Source organism: Scleropages formosus, chromosome 20 (assembly GCF_900964775.1).
Source record: "Scleropages formosus chromosome 20, fSclFor1.1, whole genome shotgun sequence".
NCBI classification, from domain to species: Eukaryota; Metazoa; Chordata; class Actinopteri; order Osteoglossiformes; family Osteoglossidae; genus Scleropages; species Scleropages formosus.
The window spans coordinates 1,830,284-1,849,699 of record NC_041825.1 but is presented as its reverse complement, the minus strand read 5'-3'; the positions used below and the strand labels follow the sequence as shown (position 1 = coordinate 1,849,699).

The 19,416-nt window shown below is 42.1% G+C and overlaps 2 protein-coding genes across 2 annotated transcripts; one reads left to right on the top strand and one right to left on the bottom strand.

Moving 5' to 3' along the window:
* Positions 1–5,111: 5,111 nt before the first annotated feature.
* Positions 5,112–11,361, bottom strand: pkmyt1 (protein kinase, membrane associated tyrosine/threonine 1). The gene is made up of 8 exons (XM_018727184.2): positions 11,273–11,361; positions 8,959–9,599; positions 8,543–8,780; positions 7,740–8,028; positions 6,899–7,005; positions 6,630–6,802; positions 6,286–6,515; positions 5,112–6,192 (listed from the first exon to the last, which is right to left on the bottom strand). The coding sequence occupies exons 2-8, from the start codon at positions 9,334–9,336 to the stop codon at positions 5,835–5,837; spliced, it is 1,773 nt and encodes a 590-aa protein (XP_018582700.1). The 5' UTR covers positions 9,337–9,599; positions 11,273–11,361; the 3' UTR covers positions 5,112–5,834.
* Positions 11,362–12,776: 1,415 nt separating this feature from the next.
* On the top strand, positions 12,777–16,360 carry LOC108919432 (elongin-B-like). Its single transcript, XM_018727399.2, has 4 exons — positions 12,777–12,851; positions 13,929–14,063; positions 14,542–14,650; positions 15,158–16,360. The coding sequence occupies exons 1-4, from the start codon at positions 12,849–12,851 to the stop codon at positions 15,268–15,270; spliced, it is 360 nt and encodes a 119-aa protein (XP_018582915.1). The 5' UTR covers positions 12,777–12,848; the 3' UTR covers positions 15,271–16,360.
* The last annotated feature ends 3,056 nt before the right edge of the window (positions 16,361–19,416 follow it).

Here is a 19,416-nt window from a genome sequence, read left to right as displayed (position 1 = left end):
GAAGGAAGTGCATGAACTTTGAAGGTATTTTTTTTTTTTTTTTTTTTTTAAAAAAAAAACTTTGAAGGTAAACAGTGCAATAACTTGAACGGTCTAAATATAAAGCAGGTAAATCTAACAAAGGAAGGAGTCCCTTCAATAATCGACCCCAACATTTCCATTGAACACATCCAACCTTCACTACCCCACACCCATGATACAGTATACGTATACAACATATCATATGTTCTTATTATATGGATGATGCAAAGAAAGAGTTCAGGATTCTGACAGCTGAGGGAAAGAGCTGTTGAACAGTCTGGCGTAGCCATCTCGTACGCTCCCGTATCTCTTCCCAGATGGCAGGAAGCTGAAAAGGCTGTGGGAAAGGCGTGTGGGGTCGCCCACAAATTTGGAGGCTCTGCGGGCGCAGCGGGCATCATAGATCTCCCGCAGGGGTACTGATGAGCTTCCCAGCCGCGTCCACTAAGCTCTGCGTGGTTTTACGGTCGGATTGGTGTGCGTGATGCGTGGTGGCACACGCGCCCTCCTCAGCCACTTGAGGAAGTACAGGTATTGCTGGGCTTTCTTGACCAGTGATGCAGTGCTGGTAGTTCAGGAGAGGTCCTCAGTGATGTGCACCTTCAGGGATTTAGTGCTGCCTACTCTCTCAACAGCAGAACCGTCGATGGCCAGTGGGGGATGACGGGTAGGAGATCTCCTGTAGTCGATGACAATCTCCTTTGTCTGCTCAACATTTAGGAGGAGCTTGTTGTTCCTGCACCACACAGCCAGATGATTGACCTCCTTGGCTGTATGATGTTTCATCATTGTTGCTGATGAGACCCACCACGGTTGTGTCAGCAAACTCGATGATGTAACTGGAACTGCAATCATGAGTCAGTGGAGTGAAGAGCAGGGGACTGAGCACGCACCTCTGGATTTTTTCCCCCACCTGTATTGGTTCCCTATGAACTGCAATTGAAATGAAAAACACAGAAAGGCAGCAAAAAAGTTGCAGCATTTCTTTAAAAAGCAGTATGAGTCTGACAGGGAAATTTAATCATTTCTTTAGATTGTTAAGGTTACAATTAGTCACCCATTTATACAGCTGGGTAATTTTACTGGAACAATTTAGGGTAAATATCTTGCACAAGGGGACTATAGCCAGAGGTGGAGATGGAACCTGCAATCTTTGGATCCAAAGGTAGTAGCTCTAACCACTACTCTACCAGCTGTTTCAGAACTTACCTTCTACAAGCAACACAAGAATAAAAAAATTGTTAGCTTTACCAGTGCTCCCTTTCATCACTTGCCTTGAACGATGGTGCACCTCCTTTAATACACTTTAATAATTCTCATAATTTAAGGTGCTATGTTATTTCTGAGAAATTAATTTCATTACAAGCACCGTGTGGGAAAAACATGTCTTATCTACCAAACATTGCACTGAAAACAGCCACAAACCCCAAGGTCCAATATTAATAAAATCTCATTAGTTAAGAAAAGTAATCAGTTTTGTCACATTGTGTAGAATTGGGTTAGAGGTTTTAGAAACTGAGAAAAAAGTAGGAATAAAAAATGAAACAAACACTGCATGTAAATAACATTAACTCAACGGTAGATAGTTACAAACTGGCCTAACTAAAACAGGCAGTCGCCGGATTACGAACGAGTTCCGTTCCTCAGTCTGTCTTTGAGTTGGATTTGTACGTAAGTTGGAACAGTTGGGTTAGATTCCAATCTAGCATCACTTAGTCAAATGTTTGTCTTAGTATATAGTGCTGTGAAAAAGTATTTGCCCCCATCCTGATTTCTCCTGTTTTTGTCTATATCTCATACTAAATCGTTTCAGATCTTCAAACCAAATGCAACATAAAACCAAGGCAACCTGAGTAAACACAGAATACAGTTTGGAATTTTATTTTTTTTAAATTAAGGACAAAAGATATCCAGCATCTATAACCCATGTGAAAAACTAAATCCCCCTTAAACTTAAAATTTGGTTATGCCTTTAGCAGTAATATGCTTCCAATAACTGGAGATCGGTCTTTCACTTGCCCACTCTGTTTTGCAGAACTGCTTTAGTTCAGCCACATTACAGGGTTTTCGAGCATGAACTGCCTGTTTAACGTCCTGCCACAGCATCTCAATTGGGTTCAAGTCAGGACATTGGCTAGGCCACTCCAAAACTTTAATTTTGCTTTTTTGAACCATTCAGAGGTGGGCTTACTCCTATGCTTTGGATCAACGTCTTGCTGCATAATCCAGTTGCGCTTGAGTTTCAATTTATGGACTGAAGACTGGACAGTCTCCTTTAGTATTTTGTGGTACAGAGCAGAATTCATATTTTCCTCAATTATAACAAGTTTCTCAGGTCTTGAAGCTGCACAGCTCCCCACACCATCACACTGCCACCACCATGATTGTTAGGTATGATGAATTTGGCGTTTAGTTTCTGCCAGATGTAACAGGACCCCTGTCTTCCAGACAGTGCTACTTTTGACTCATCAGTCCACAGAACATTCTCCCAAAAAGTTTGAGAATCATCAAGTTGTGTTTTGGCAAAATTCAGACAAACCTTAATGTTCTTCTGGGTTAGCAGTGGTTTTTGCCTCGCCACTCTTTCATGGATACCATTTTTTCCCAGTGTCTTTCTGATAGTGGTCATGAACAGTGACCTTTATTGATCCAAGAGAGGCCCGTAGTTCCCTCGATGTTGTCCTTGGCTCTTCTGTGACTTCCTGGATGAGTTGTCGCTGTGCTCTTGGGGGGATTCTGGAAGGTTGGCCATTTCTGGGAAGGTTCACTACCGTGCCAAGTATTTTTTTACAATTTGGAGATAATGGCTCTCACTGTGGTTCTTTGGAGTCCCAGAGCCTTTGAAATAGCTTGGTAACCCTTCCCAGACTGATGTATTTAAATCATCTTCTCCCTCATCATTTATGGAATTTCTTTCAACTTTGGCATAGTGTGTTACTGGGTAAGACCTTTTAACCAACTTCATGCTCATGAAAAAGTTCTATTTAAGTGTTGATTTGACTGAACAGGGCTGGCAGTAATCAGGCCTGGTTGCGTCTAGTGGAGCTGAACCCCAATATGAATGCAGTTTCATAGATTTGGGAAAATCTACTATGAGGCAAATACATTTTCCCACAGGCCCAGTTGCTATTGGATAACTTTTTTGCTTCAGTAAATGACATTATCATTTAAAAACTGTATTTTGTGTTTAATCAGGTGGCCTTTGCTTTATGTTAGACTTTGTTTTAATTTCTGAAACAATTTAGTATGAAATATACACAAAAACAGAAGAAATTAGGATGGGGCAAATACTTCTTCACAGCACTGTATAGTACATCGTGTACCTTTCCATGTGTAAAAAATTAAAGAAACACTTCCAGGTACACTAAAACATCTTTAATATAACAATACAGTAATAATAATGCAATGTAATGATGTAATGACAATAATAACAATAATAAATGTATCTGCAGTATTTATGATAGAAAGAGAAAGTGTGTAGGTATTTTGTAAACACACACAAAAAAAATAAATTAAAGCCAAATACAGCAACACACAACAGAAACTCAACAGCAACGTGGTCCGTGTCATACTGAGCGGGCAGGAGACTGAGGCAGGTGTGTGTGTGAACCCAGTTGCAGGATCTTTACTGTCAGTACACAAGGGAGCAGGTGAGATTCATGGTCGGGGACAGGCATGGGTCGATCGATGCACAAACGTAGGTCTTGTGGAGATCCAGTGTTGTCAAGGAGGCGATGCAAGTGTCGGGAGCCGTGGACGTCAGGAGGGGGAACGAGGGAGTGAGAACGAATGACCTGGAAGGACAGCTAGGTTGTCATGGGTTTACTCGAGCACTAGAAAGATGGGTTTCTCAAATGAGACTCTGCAACCAGGGAGTGCAGGTGCGGCTTCTTTATACCCCGCTGCTCTGATTTCGGGCGAGGTCGTGGGCATGGGCGTGACAGTCCGACTGAAAAGAACAGTCTTTGTCCTACCTTGGGCTCACACTCCCACGAGCTGACGAATCGCTGTAGAGGCGCAATGCTTTGATACGTGTTGCAAAGTAGCGCCCGTTGTTCTTATGAACCATTGTATGTACAGTAAGTCCAATTTTTAGTATAACAGGCTTAATCAATTTTCATTTGATTGTTACATACGTTTTTTTTACCAGACGCCTTTCTCCGAAGCAACTTCCAATGAACTCTATGTAGTGTAATCAGCCCACACACCTTATTCACCAAGGTGACTCACACTGCTAGATACTGAAGGGTGACAAAAAATCTCCTTCCAGTCAGTAAGGGAGTGGTTTATAAATACAGGTTGTACGTAAGTCTGGCATTCGTAACTTGGGGACTGCTCTCCTCTACTTCTTGAGAAGACTGAGGAGAGCGAGACTGCCCCAGGGTCTTCTCGTGAACTTCTATCAATGCACAGTGGAGTATCGCATTACAGCATGGTACACCCCTTGCACAGGAGAAGAACAGAAGGCTCTGCAACAGGTCATCAGGACGGCTCAAAACATCATTGGCACACATCTACCGGCAGTGGAGGACATTTATCTGTCCAGATGTCAAAGCAGGGCCTCCAAAATGATCAGGGACTCCACTCACTCTGCACACCCCTTCTTTAAACTGCTCCCTTCTAGCAGGCGATACAGGACAATTCACTCTCACAAGGATGAAAAACAGTTTCTTCCCTAGAGATGTAACAGAGCTGAACACTGCCTTATGCACTAAAAAAGTATATTATTGTCTGTCCTACTATCTTATATTTGTGTCTGTTTTATATTGTTGTTTTATGTTGTCTGAAGAACTTAGGGAATATCATAATTTTGTTGTTCTGCACAGCAGTCCACCAATAACATCTTCAATTCAAAAATAGAGGGGAACCATTTGAACCACTTATTTCACATAACTGAAGTGCTCTGTTATTTCCTTCATACCAGTCAAAAATGTTTTTTTCTATTCTCACTTACTATAGCTAAGACAATGTTTACATTTACCTACTTAGGTAATGAGGGGGGTGCGGTGGCACAGCAAGTTTGCGTTGCAGGGTTAGGCTCCAGCTTGCTGCAACCCCACTTGGAACAGCTGGCCTCAGCAAGTGTGTGTATTTAGGTGATGCTTTCCCAGAAATGGACTTAGGATTTCAAATTACTTAACGAGGAAACCAGTATAAAACATGTTATGAGACACTGGGTGAGAATTCAATCAATCTGTTCTTGACTGTTACTTGCTAAGATTTTAAGACAGATTTTACACAATATTTGCTATTAAAAAAAGCTAAGACAAATTTGTAAAATTCTCCAATAGCTCAAACCCCTCATGCATAATAAACAAGAGACTTGTCATTCAGGTTTTGCATCAATTAATTTTCTCCACCCTGAGACAGTCAGTATAGTTGAGACACAGATTCATTCATCTCATGTGAAAGCAGTAGCTTTCCCTTTCACTGCTTCTCAGTAACACATTGTGGTCTCATACAGGTATGTAAACACACAACCATACCTGTGCCTTTATGGCCTTCATGATTTTACTGATCATAAATTAACCCTCTTATCCAAAAGTTCTCTATTTATATTGTCACATCATGACTAAACCTTTGGAACAATACATTTTCATGCAGTAAGTCTTTACATAAATTCAAGCAAAACATCCTACATGGAACAGTTTCCAATCAAGCCGGAGCATAAAATACCTGGAGGGGGGAAGAAAAAAAAAAAAAAAAAATCAAATAAGGAGCAGAAATCTGAAATTATATACACAAATCACATTTTTCAGTGCAATGAAGCACACAGCAGTGGCTTGCCAAAGTGCGAAGTCGCCACATTGTTCTCAGGACAGCCCTTCAAGCGTTGCTTCATCAAATAAGGAGAGCAGGTTCTTGGGTTCGAAGACAGGCCTCGGGCACAGCTCCGGCCTCACCCAGTTCAGGACCGGACTGTGTGCGGAGCCAAGGTCCTTGCTTGGCGAATCGTCACAAGTCGACGAGGCGGACTGCGACATACTGTGCGCAAGAGCCGTTACGTCTGCAGAGGGTGAACAGGAAGACCTTGTGCTTCCAGGAGTGTGTGTGACACTCCACATGGGGCTATGGGTGAATCGTGGAGTCTGTGGGGGAGTGTGCTGGGAGGGTGTGGAAATCTTGGGCAGAGGGGTGGAGGTACTCCCCAGAGACAGCTTAGACTGGAGTCTGCAGGGATTAAAAAAAAATAAAAACATTTCATCAGCTGATTGACACAAAACAAGAAACCTGTGAGCCAATTTTAAATGTTGTGAACATGACCTCTGAGAGGAGGTGGGAGAGTGGTCCAATCCAAGCGCGTTTGGGAAGAAAACAAGCTCTTCGCCGAGGCTTCCTGTGTCCGTGTGCAAGAAGCTGGGATGGGCTATGCTGTGCCCCACATCATTCTCCCAGCTGTCCTTGGTGGGGGTGTGTGGTGCAGCTGTCATCCAGGTACGCAGAAATGGAAAATGAAGAGTGGAAAGGAGTCCCCACCCCGACAACACCATGGACTGAAAGAGTTGAAAAGAAGCATCACACAACACAACTTCAGCTCACACAGCATTCATGGTGAATTTAAAATAAAAAAAAAAAAAGATGACGACGTGAAATACTGCAGGACTTACCTTACAGAAGGAGAAGAGGATGAGGAGGGACTCCGCCAGGAAGAGAGAAACTTGACGTTTGAGCTTCTGGCGTCGCACCACTGGGAGTGCCAGGAGCTGGGAGACTGTGGCTCTCTCCATAGGGTCCGGGAGCAGCATCACCTTCAGGACTGAGCGCAGATCAGCCGAAAGGCCTGCAGGGGAGAGTCAGACGTTCACACCACAGCACCAGGCTACTTGCAGTCTTTACTGTGCTACAAATACAGAAACTGCTGAGGTGGGGTAATTACCGCTGATAAACTCATAGGGCAGGTTCCCCCGTCTGAGCTCCTGCCAGCCATCGCCGCCTTTTGGAACCTCTATGTTACAAGCCAACTCCAAGATAGACACGCCTAGGCTGATACACAAGAGAGGGATCAAATCCTAAAATACCCTTATGAATAAACAGTTTTCAACTATTAATCAAATATAACCATATCAACTAAAACAGCTAAAGCAAGAGCCTAAATTTTTGAATATTAAACAAAATCTGAACAAATAAAGTGCATCCTCCAAAGTCCAACTGGTTTCTTTTTCCTGACTGGAGCCTAAAAGGATCAAACACGGGTGAAGAAGCAGAAAAGGTACGACAGCAACGTGCAGCAGTGGGAGCAGACCCAACAGCACCAAGAGCAGCTCCCCACTCCACACTGCCTTTGCGATTTCCACCATATCTGCTCGTGTTTTCACCTTAATTTTTGTAGTAATGATTATGGCCCTCCAGTTAAATGTCATGTCACAAAGGGCATTTTTGGCAGAACAGTTGGCAGTGAGGATATTTCCTGTACCATGTTACTAACATTAATATGGTAATACAATACAATAGCAATACTGTGCAATACAGTTCAATAATGTACAGTTGCTGACCGTATGGTATGCAGTACCATGGTATACTACTGTACAAGTGACTCAAAAGATGAGTTATCCAAAGTTGACTCAGGAATGAGTGGTCATCGAATGAAAAGGACTTGCTGTAGTGGACAAACTGAACTTACATGTTACTTTAAGTTAATAAAAAAAAATAAAATAAATAAATTAAATAAATAAATAAATAAAAACAAAATTGTGTTCACGCACTGTATTCTGTCTTACCTGAACACGTCAGCAGCCGGACTGTACTCTCCTCTCAGCAGTTCTGGAGCCATGTATCTCGGGTCTCCCTCCTGTCCTTCCTCCCCCTCCCCCCTTTCCTCCCCATCCAGCCCCTCAATCTGCTCTCCTTTGCGTATTACCATGAGTCCAAAATCCCCCAACTTGAGACGACCAGACTGAGTCAGAAAGACATTGGCCGGCTTGATGTCCAAGTGGATGAACCCCTGGGAGTGAAGGTGCTGCAGGGCCAACAGCAAGTCACACAGGTAGCCCCACACTGCTGCCTCATCTGCAGCAAAGGCATTTGGAGAAAAATATGTGTAAAGGATCCCATCAGTTACTTCATCTGTACAGTCATGCACTGAAGACCCATTTAAAGTGCCAACTTTTTAAACTGCAGATTTGTTAAGAATCACACATCCCCAATGCTTCTGACTTACAAAATAGTAATGTCTGGTGTGTAAAACTTCAGGCCAGAGTTAAATATGTGCTAACCCTAACTTTTATATACCTGTTTTTTGCTTTTCCTAATCAGATGCAAAACTAAAAACATTTGTTTGACTAAAAGAGACAGGTTGACAATGTTGAGGGTAACCCATATCACATATGGTATGGGTTTACTTCACCACCGTTTCAGGACGGTCCACTTTACAGTCTGTGTAAAACACAGTCCACATTGAATGTCTCCCATCTATTTTAAAGTAAAGACTACAAGACATTTTCAATGAAGACATACAATTAGGGACCCACTAGTTCTGCTAGTGGTCTCCACATTCGTTTCTGTCATGAACCTGGGGACTCACCCAGGTTGGGCTCCTTGGCCTCTGCGTACATTAAAAGGTTGGTACAACACAGCTCTGTTTGGATATAAAGATGGCCCTTCTCCTCCCAGGCAGCCTGAAAGCCCAAGATATGAGGGTGGGGACCCAGACGCTCATGGTTTCTAGCCTCTCTCAGACTTCTCCTCCGGTCCGCATGGCCTCTGAAGCACTGGACAGTGCGCTTGACCGCATAGAGCTGTCCATCCTGGAGGCTGAGGACCTGAGGCAGCAACAACATAAATGATGGAGGAGGGAAAAAAAAAAAAACACAGCAAATGGTTTAACTTTCTTAATGCACTTTACCACAAACTAGCAGTTTTCCAGAAAACGTGACCTGTTTCATTTTCATTACAACCTTTAGTCCCAACTGTCTATCACAAACATTTCTCCTCACCTACCTTGTACACCTCCCCAAAGGAGCCTCTCCCTAGCAAACCAAGGTTGGTGAAGCACTGGCTGAAGTAGGACTGGGGTCTTCCTGGGTCATACAGCGATGCTGGAGGTGGAGTCTTGATAAGGGAACGTGAATGAGGTGTCCATGGGGATGGGGGGCGCTGGGAAAACAGCCGGCTGACAGGCGGGTACCCTTTGGAAGGGGGTCGAGGAGGCAGCGAATGCGAGAGGAGATGAGGTGAAGAAACTGACGGGGAAGAGGAGGAGGATGAAGAGAAAGGAAGTCGCCTTTTTTTGAGACAGAAGGATTTCTGGGCTTGTGAGAAATGCACCGGGATGGGGAGAGGGGTTGCAGTGAGTGTGGGTTCACAGAAAATTGACATGACTATGAGACGCAGGTTTGGATACAGTCAACGAGTCTGGTTAACGCCACAGGGAAAGAAGAAACTGTGGAGCAGAGGGGTGATATAAAGGATCATTGAAAATGAGAGGAAACAGAGGAGAGAGAGAGGCAGGTGCTAATGAGGAAGGGGGTAGATGAAAGATTCAGAAAGTGGTGTATTTTTAGGGTTTGTGGTTTTGTTAAAGCTGAGGACAGCACAATCCCGCTCCTCTTCGCTCAAATTGTAGGCACGGGCAAACAAATCTGTGGAATCAAAAGAAGCACAATTTACTGACTGACACCAGCTCAGGTTCTTCCCTTTAGAAACAGAAGAAGCTTCTCAACATTCCCTAACCACAAATTTTAAAGGGATGCAAATAAGGAGTTTACGAAAGTACTATGAAAAGTTAAAGACTATGAACTCCGGATATGTATTTCTGATAGGCAACATAAAAATCTTGCAAGTCAAAGGACAGTTAGAAATACAGTTAAAGAACATACTATTACAGATCCAAATAACTTTTTTATATTGCTACCTGCGTAATGTTTATTTTTGTAACAACACCAGTAATCAAAATTCAAACTGCAGGAAGTGATGTGGACTTTCTGGTGGAATATTAAATTAAAAGAGCTTTAAAGAGCAAAACTACACACACACACACACACACACATCATCTGAAACCATTTGTCCCATACGGGGGGTCGCGGGAAGCCGGAGCCTAACCCGGCAACACAGGGCGAAGGCTGGAAGGGGAGGGGACGCACCCAGGATGGGACGCCAGTCCGTCGCAAGGCACCCCAAGCGGGACTCAAACCCCAGATCCATGGTGGAATTTCTCAGACATCAAGAAGGTTTGGAAAATCAACCTCTTCTGAAAGCACTTCAGCCCAGAAATTCTCTTGGAACTATTAAGATACATTTACTTGTATTGTCACTTTTTATTTTCTAAAGAAACACATGTTAAACTGCAAAAAAGAGCTTCAAACACATATAGTAAGGCATGATAGTACAGTACTGTGAGGAGTGGGGTTTGTGTACCACCTTTCTCAGACACTTGCTGATGTGTGTGCAACAGGGGTCAAAAATGACCCAGCTGGTAGACAGTTCTCACAATATGTAACAAGGTAACATTCATTCAATTTACACAGGACAAGATGTTACACCTCATGTATATAAATAGCTGGACACACAGTCGGTCCAACCGACTTCAACGTGAAGCCACAGAGAAAAAAAAAATCATCACTTTGACTCCACAGATCCCTCAAAAATGTGTTTTTTTTTCCAATAGTAATGCCATTAAGTGATTACTTTCAGTTTTCATTTCAAAACCAATATTGCACTCTTTTATATCCTGTGAAATTTAAGTTCCTGGGGGAAATATGTCCCACGTTAATAAAATGCAATTAGCATATCGATCATAGCACAGTAAACCGCGAGCGATTAGAAGTAATACCCGTTTTCACTTGTCAGGTACAGGTAGTACAGCAGTGTGTGACAACATTCTCCTCAGACGAAAAAAATACAGTAAGAGCAAATCAAAAATGGCAGTACTTTTTTTCAGCGGGTCCGTGTCACTCCGCCGCCGGCGAAAATACCTCAAGTTCATTTTCCTCGTTTCACTCACCACGACCACCACCTGTGACCTGACAGCTTGTTCCACCCACACGTAAACCGTGACCCAACAAACTAAGTAAAGACCAAGAAGATTTGTCTGTTTGTGATAAACACACGTTTATCACACTTAGTTTTGTACCCTTCATTTTTTTGCCTCAGCGGCCCCAGGAACTTCTCTCCGTGACCCACCCAGAAGTCGGACAGGGGAGGAACCTCGCTTCTGTCAACGCCAGTAAAACAAAGCTCACTTATTTCTTCCTACACTGCCATTTCTGTGGGAAGAGGAAGAAGAAGCACAGCTGGAAGCACGAAACACACTCACCTATTTCGAATACCGCCGCATCGCCCCACTCGAGTTACGTCCAAACACAGACGGATCGCTGCGGACGCGTCTCGCGCCAAAACGCGAGCGTTTCCCCCTGCCGCGCGCACGCCCTTCCTCTCACCAATGGGAGCTCTGCATTGAGCCGCGCGCTCACTACGTCACGAGCTGCTTCTCCGGCGGCGCGCTCGGGAGTCTTGCGTTTGGAGGAACGGAGCGGGTTCGAGTCGCCTGTGAATTACAGTAATTGCTGAATGTTACCCAAGTAAATGCTTTATCCAAAGACTCAAAAAAGACATCGACACCAGATGCTCATTCTGTGAAAATCGTTGAGAAACAGCTCTTAATTTGTTTCGGTTCTGTAGATTCAGTCAGAAAACGAGGTTTTCGGTTCATTATCATTTGCTTTGAGTCATCTTACTCTGTGTTTGTGATGAATAAGTTTTTATTTTTCTTTCTTTTCTGTATGTTTTTAATTTTTATTTATTTACTTAATTACTTATCTTTTTTTGTTTATCCCACATGGCGTTGTTTGTTTGTAACATCTGGATCTTGTTCTTTTGTTGTAACCCATCATCCTAACTTTTGGAATTGTCGTTTTTGTCAATAAAAGTTAAAAAAAAAAACGAGAGTCTTACAGATCCCCTTAGAAACCCTTGATTCAAGGTGTTTAGACTGAACTACTCCAGTAAAAATACTCTGCTGTAAATGGGAAAATCATAGTGAAGTTGCTAAAAATATGTCTAAAATTGTAAGTCGCCCAAAGAAAGGCGTCACCTAATGAGCGATTCGGTCCATGTTTAAGATCATATATTGTTTTATTGGAGTCTGTAATTGATAATTTACAGTTGGGACATTACACATTGGCGGCAGTCAGTAAGGAAACCGTTAAAAGAGCCGCGGTAGGCTTGTGGTTCGAATCCCACCTCGGGCTTCATCAACGTACAATTGGGCAATAAAACCAGTACAAATGACTCAACTGTATAAAAGGGTAAATCAATGGAACCTGCTTTCGAGAAAATCATCATTTAAATAAACAACTAGAACAAAACTGTGAAGGATCATAAATTAGTGGGGGTGGTGGAAATCGTACAACGAGAGAGTAAAACTAGAAATAACGTGCCGCGGAAGCGGTATAATCAGAGGTGAACTGTTTAGTGAGGATCTTAACCCACCCATCTATTTTTGTAAAATAAATAATTTAAGCGGTGTATGATTTATGCCTTCACGGAAAAAGGTTCTGCGGAAGGTTTACTTCATCATAGTCAAATGTCTAGTATCTTTTCTTCAGATACGAGTTTCACTAAATTATTGGAGTCACAGTTCATAGACAACACTTATCTATCAACGTGCAGTATTAATTACACTTATATTCACTGAAGAAGAACAACGCAAAGCTGCTTTAATAAAGTTGATTTCTGCGACTGCGGGCGCCTTCCTCTACCGCTGCGGCGCGCGCACTCGCGCTCGCGGACACTAAAGTTCTGCAGGAAGGCGCTCCAGGCCGGACTCGCGGTGCATTGTGGGTGAGCGCTGTACTCCGTAGGCGAGCTTAGTCAACATCCGCGCGAGCGACATGGTGAGTGGAGACGCGAGCCTCTCTTCTCTCCCCCCCTTCCTTTTTAAATTAATACAAGCCCTCAGCGAATGTGTCAGTTTTTACTTTTGGATATTTGTGAGTTGTTCGTCGTCGGATAAGCGGGGAAGGAAATGTGAAGGATAATACTCCGGAATTGTTAACGTTTACCTCTTTTGTTTGCTGTGCTAGCTAGTGCAGCTAACACAGGCTAGCTCGCTAACTGAACCGTGGAAACACGTACAGCCGCGGTGTGCTGCACGTCTAGGGACACCTTCCCGGCCACAAAATGTGTGTCTTCAGGGGTCTTTTTTGTGGGGGCAGATGTGGAAAATGCTAGAATGGAGGGAGCTGTGGGCTCGAGGCACAGTGCGTGCGCGCGCGCACCTCCTCGGCCGAACCGCAGTCTTGACCTGCTGCGCTGACTGACTGTGGCTGGCAGATAATATTATTTTCCTTCCTTCGTCTTAGTAAAGCTGGTCCGTTCAGAACCCGAGTGTCGCCGGGTCGAAATTCATGATTTGTTCGGTCGACATTGATTGATTGTGACACTTGACAAGTTGTTTCAGTCAGTGCATCTCCTCCTCCTCCTCCTCCTGCTGCTGCTGCTGGTGACCTTTACTAGTCGACTCTCTCTCTCTCTCTCCACCACTTAGTTCTCACTGTTCTACTGTTGCTGCTCTAATGGTCACTTTGAGGGCTGGTAACCGCTGGATGCTTTAGTGACTCAGCTGATATGATCACTGTGTTAGTCGTTCATTGTAGAGCTGACACTTTAGTCCATGTGGGTACATCACCACCTTCTCCCATTTATACACCGTGGTGCTCTTACCTTATCGCTTCAGGGTACGTACCGCTGCAGGATTTCAATCGGGCGCCTTCATGTTATGAGTCAAAATCCTTAAAAACAAAACTGTTTTCTGTCCCCAATGCGAATCTTTCTGAATGTGACAGTACCTGCCTGTAAAATGGTGGAATTAAGCGATCAGGCTTTTTTGTTTTTACAAATGCGGTCATTTTAGTACTCTGTCCATCATTGACCAGTTCTTTCTGTATTGTAACCCTTCTTGCCGCGCACAGGATGTGTTTCTGATGATCCGCCGTCATAAGACGACCATTTTCACAGATGCCAAGGAATCTACCACGGTGTATGAGTTGAAACGCATTGTGGAAGGCATCCTGAAAAGGCCCCCTGAGGACCAGAGGCTCTTCAAAGTATGTGGTGATGGCAGAACATGGGCATTTCACGAGTATAGATTCTGGTTTCAGTTTGGTGTTTTGTAAACTTTATCATCTTTTCCTGCAGACGTTTCCGAAATGAACAAATTATAGGACACGCCATAATAAACGTTTTTTTATAATGAAATACTGCGTGTCCTATAATTTGTTCATTATAAAGCTGTGAAGTTACTTGTTACAGTGCAAAAAGGTTGATACTGCGCTTCAGTATGTTTTAGGATGTTTTTGGAATCCTTCATTGGTTCAGCGTATATATTTACTCAGTATATTTTACTTTATTTAGTGAACGTGTTTATAAAATGTGTGCATTATCACCTCCAAGTATTCTTCTTAACCTTTTGCATTCTTTATGTTGAAGTATTATACACCCCTGTGTCTTATCTACTGCAAAATATTGTGCATGTAATACATTCTTAAAAATTGTTTAATATAGATTTGATGCTCTTTTTTTCAGGATGACCAGATACTGGAAGACAGTAAGACATTAGGAGATTGTGGCTTCACTAATCAAACAGCAAGACCCCAGGCGCCAGCTACAATTGGCCTGGCTTTCCGCATTAATGGTGCGTCTGTCTTTACCCATACCTTTGATTATTGGCATTTTATTCCTTTCATTTTCAATTGTAGTTTCACACTTTTTAGAACAAATGTGTGTCCACTTTATAGTGTGTCTAGTTTATTGCTTTAGCTTGTTAAAAGTGCTTACTGAACTAGCATTAAATTGTCACTGACTGAGTCTTTGGAGCAGTGATGTATTATGTCCTGTGACAATATTACTATGCTTAAGAGACCAAATGATTTAAGTTGTAGAGCTGTTTTCAAAATTCAATGGTTTCTTTTTGGTTTGTTGGGCAGTGAGAAGCATTGTGCTTGGCATTTGATAAAATCCAGAGGCCCTCAGATTTGGAATCTTGAGTCTTTGTCAAATTCAGACTTTTGTAGGCAGTTCAGCCTTTTTTGTTGTGCATTCGGCTAGTGTGTATGAGATGTCTATACTTATGTACTTGCTGGACACTTGTAACTTCATACTGCAATATTAGAGAATGTGTTTGCATGTTTGTCTTTGTCAGATGACGTCTTTGAACAGCTGCGAATCGATTCCTTCTCAACCCCTCCGGAGCTCCCTGATGTCATGAAGCCCCAGGACTCCGGAAGTGCTGCCAGTGAACAGGGCGTGCAGTGAGGGGAGGGACTCTATGGGAAAAGTGGGAAGGGGAGGGTAATTTGACAGTATACGGACTGAGGGTCGAGGGTCGAATGGTATGTATTTGGGGAAGGTAGAGGAAGTGGAAGGGTGTTTTCAAGAAACCGTGATTTAAGCAGTGGGGAGTAAATTGACTTACATGCAGAACTTTTCATTGCTGAATAATCACTCCCTATCGCCTCTGTTAAAGTTATATTATCCCCTTCCCAAATTCACTTTTTTTTTATTAACATAAACAAAATGACTGACAAATTTTTGAATTGTTCCACTGGGTTTCTGTCAGTCGTTGGAAAGATGAGGGTACATGGCACAACATTGGTATATTATTTAAATGAGTTCATTATATGCTTAGGGAGTGTTTGTGTGTGCACGTGTGCACTAGTGTTCAGTATACAATTGCAGTTCAGTTTGTTCATGTTGTTTTTTGGATTGTTTGAATTGAGAGAATGTGGTTATTTTGTGCTTGATCTGCCCTGAACTTGCGCATTCATTTGAAAGGCATGGGGCTGTTCATAGCCCAAAGTTATTCCTAGAAATAAATTTGGAAAATCCCACACAGATGCCATTTAAAATTGTAAAATCATTTCAGTAGAGGCTTATGGTGTTTTTGTTCCCTCCACCTTCAATCTTTATATCCGGATATGCCGCTCTGGTTCTGCGAGTGCCCTTTTGCAATTATTTTCCCTGAGCAAGTCCAGACAAAAAACTCTTACATTTGTAATTGGACTTTTTTTTTTTCTTTTTCCCCCTCAACTAAAACCAAAGACCAGGATTCAAAAGTTTTGCAGTTATTTTAGTTCATTTGGGCTCAAATTTAACTGATAAGGTGGAACTCTGCAGATCCAGATGAACAGTTTATGGCTTTCAGCACCATTTGCAGTTTTAGTAACATTTACTTTTCCTAACATGGCTGTGCTTCAGAGTTGCATTAGACCTGGCCTTTGGGGCATCTCCTGTGGGTTTCTTGTATAATAAATTGTCTGACACCACATGATTTAAAAAAAAAAGACAAAATTGTAAAAACCTGTAACTGTATTAGTTAAATAAAGACTACTCTTTTTTTAAACATTGTAGGTGTCACCTGTGTTAGTTTATTCATCTATATTTCATAGTGAGTTAACTTTTTAATCATATCTGGTCACATTATTGATGGTTTTTGTTCTTGATTCTTAATTCTTTTCACAAGGAGATAAGCTGTGGTGCTGTAGTATAAGTAAAATAGAAAAAAATCTGTTGTGCAAATGTTTGAAGCGACTAAGAAAGGAGTATGTCTACATTAATATGATACGTCTGCAAAAAATAGACTGAATCTGGTGTTACTGTTCTGGAATTTGGCAGTAGGGTGTATTGACGGAGAGTGCGAGTGATGGCTAACAAAACATTTTTTCAAAAAACATTGTTATTGATCACACTTGTTTATTCAACTTTTATACTTTGAGAACATTTTCTCAGTAAATAGGACATTCATTTTCCCTTACTAGTGTTCCAGTGTTTTCATTGTATTTAATAAGTGGCTGCCTTTTTATTTTTGCTTTAGTATGTCATGCATTTTTAGACAAGCGTGCTTTTAAGTTCTCTTAATTTCTCAGCTTAGGAGGTGATAGTGACACACACAGACAGTGGTTTCCTGTCATTCCTCCAGAATTCTTCATTTCAGAGTTTTCTCCAGGATCATTTCAGGTCTTTGATATAAACTCTATACTAAAGTGAAAAGCAAAAATAAGGTGGTACCGCTTTAAGAGTTCACAATTAATATATAATATGCAATATGTGCATTAATTTGGCAGATTTTTTTCCTTAAGAACTGCATCAAAAGAGTAAATCGCTTTGGAGAAAAGCGTCGGACAAATGAAGAAATGCATACGCAATAAATAATGTCGTTCATCAGATACAGTGCATATATCCAAGTTTACGGCCCGTGTCTCAAACACGGTCAGTCACTGCAGTGGCAAAACGTAACTTTTTTTTTTTTTTTTATTATTATGAAACAAATCACACACACACACACACACACACACACACACAAACAATACCAGAACATTAATTCAGAACACTCAACCTAGCCAGGGGGAATTTTTTTTTAAAAAGTAAATTATAAAACACTCCAATGAATAACCAAATATTACAGACCTTAAAAATCACAATAAGAAACAATCTTAATAGCCTTCTTAAGATCACATTCCTTGATAGTGTCAATATACCGTTTAACTTCTTTAAGAAAAGAAGAAAATATGCTTTTTATTAGCAAATTTTGACCTGTGTGTATATATGATATATAGCCAAAATGATAAATTTATGATCTAAGTCTGTTTCTCTGTGTGTTTATCAAAACGGAAGAACCCAAACAGTACACAGTCATAATTCAAAGCAAAATCCTTACACAATTCATCAATCAAAACGTTACAATCGTCCTTTAAACATCAGTTACGTGATACTGATGGTGTTCGCCGTCGGGCAGCTTTTATTTTGAAATTCGAACCCACCGGAAGTGCGTCTTTTCCATTTCCGCCGCGACAGCTCTCACAGAAACGAACGCGACGCGCCTCAGTGGCTGTGTTCACAGGCAGGAACTTTATAGACTTTGAAGGTCTTTATAGTGAATTAATAATTATAATGTTTAGGAAATTATCTTATTAATTTGATTTTAGTCTACACTAATTAAAATTAAATTACTAACTAAGTGTGCGACATTATCTTCAGCTGTAGAAAATCTGGTCTGACGAAGCGCTCGAGTCGCCTCTCTCTCTCTCTCTCTCTCTCTCTCTCTCTCTCTCTCTCTCTCTCTCTCTCTCTCTCTCCGCAGAGCGGGCTGAAGGTAATAGTGGAGAAAAAGGTAAATGGTGGAGCACAACTAAGGGCAGGGATTTTTCGTCTGGGTGGCGTGGATATTATCGCGCAGGGCTCCAGCTCCTTCTTCACGCTGCCTCTGTGGATGTGGACAAACACACACGTTGCTCACAGTACGAAAACTGCACTGAAAGGATTTAGTTATTAATACACGTTGAAATGTCAGTGTATTTTCTGCTACCAAAGGGTGAGGAGAGGTTAAGCACTTCCTTCTAAAAACTTTTTTCGTATGACAAAGTGTGAAGTGTAATTGCAGGGTGTGGGCAAATTCAAGGCAAATTCTCATAAATCAAGGACCTAATTATTAAATTATTTATTTTATTTATCGTATGATCAAAAACAGATCTTTATAGTGAGACCAGTTTGATCAACTTGAAGAGCGCTTAGCCTCCAGGGACTTTGCCGGGGGGGTCACTGTGAGGAGGTAGCTCTTGTTGACCCCCGAGGAGCTAATTAATTATTTTCAATGGTAAAACCTTTTATGCGTTTCCCGAGCCCCAACATTAATACTTATTTATTCTAAGATATCACCAATTCCCATTTAAAAGGACAAAGTTACTTAAACAGTTACCATTATTTACACCACAGCAAAACAAGGAAGTTTGCCTTCATTAATTGGGCAGCATGGTGGCACAGGGCCTTTGGTAGTGTGAGAGGACGTGGGTTCGATCCCCGCTCAGTCTGTGGTGTTCCTTGTTGTCCCCCTGTCTATGTGGGTTTTCTCCGGGTGCTCTGGTTTCCTCCCACACTCCAAAGACATGCTGTTCAGGTTCACCCGTAATGTGTGAGTGACAGAGAGAGTGTGCGTTTCACTGATGTATGGATGAGTGACCCATTGTAAGTAGTATATCTAGCAGTGTATGTCACCGCGGTGAATAAGGTGTGTGGCCTGGTAACACTACATAGAGTTCATTGGAAGTCCCTTTGGAGAAAAGTGTCTGATAAATAATTAAATGTAAATTAATTACTCTGGGCGCTTTCATAGCTCTTGCATGCCCTGTGTTTAACAGACACTCATAAAAAAGACACCTCCATGTGGGACTCAGCATTAACACAGACAAAAAAAATACAGTCAGCAGACTCAATGAAAACAGTGGAAACAAAGTGGTGCACAGTTGATGAGTGGACATGGTTTGGACGGTCCAAACAGTGCTCATGATCATTGAGGTTATAACAGGTGAAACTGTCAGACAAGGGCTGTTGGAGATGGAGAACTTTGCGCAGCACGAGACGAAGCCGAAGCGTGGCGATGAGTGCGTGGTGGCTCTGGTCTCACGG

Coding starts and splice junctions, on each gene's coding strand:
- pkmyt1 (XM_018727184.2), bottom strand. CDS start 9,336: ATGTCAATTTTCTGTGAACCCACACTCACTGCAACCCCTCTCCCCATC. Junction 7,006..7,739: donor CCGGCTGCTGACGTGTTCAG/GTAAGACAGAAT, acceptor CTTGTGTATCAG/CCTAGGCGTGTCTATCTTGG. Junction 6,193..6,285: donor TCTCCCACCTCCTCTCAGAG/GTCATGTTCACA, acceptor TAATCCCTGCAG/ACTCCAGTCTAAGCTGTCTC.
- LOC108919432 (XM_018727399.2), top strand. Junction 14,064..14,541: donor AGGACCAGAGGCTCTTCAAA/GTATGTGGTGAT, acceptor TCTTTTTTTCAG/GATGACCAGATACTGGAAGA. Junction 14,651..15,157: donor CCTGGCTTTCCGCATTAATG/GTGCGTCTGTCT, acceptor TGTCTTTGTCAG/ATGACGTCTTTGAACAGCTG.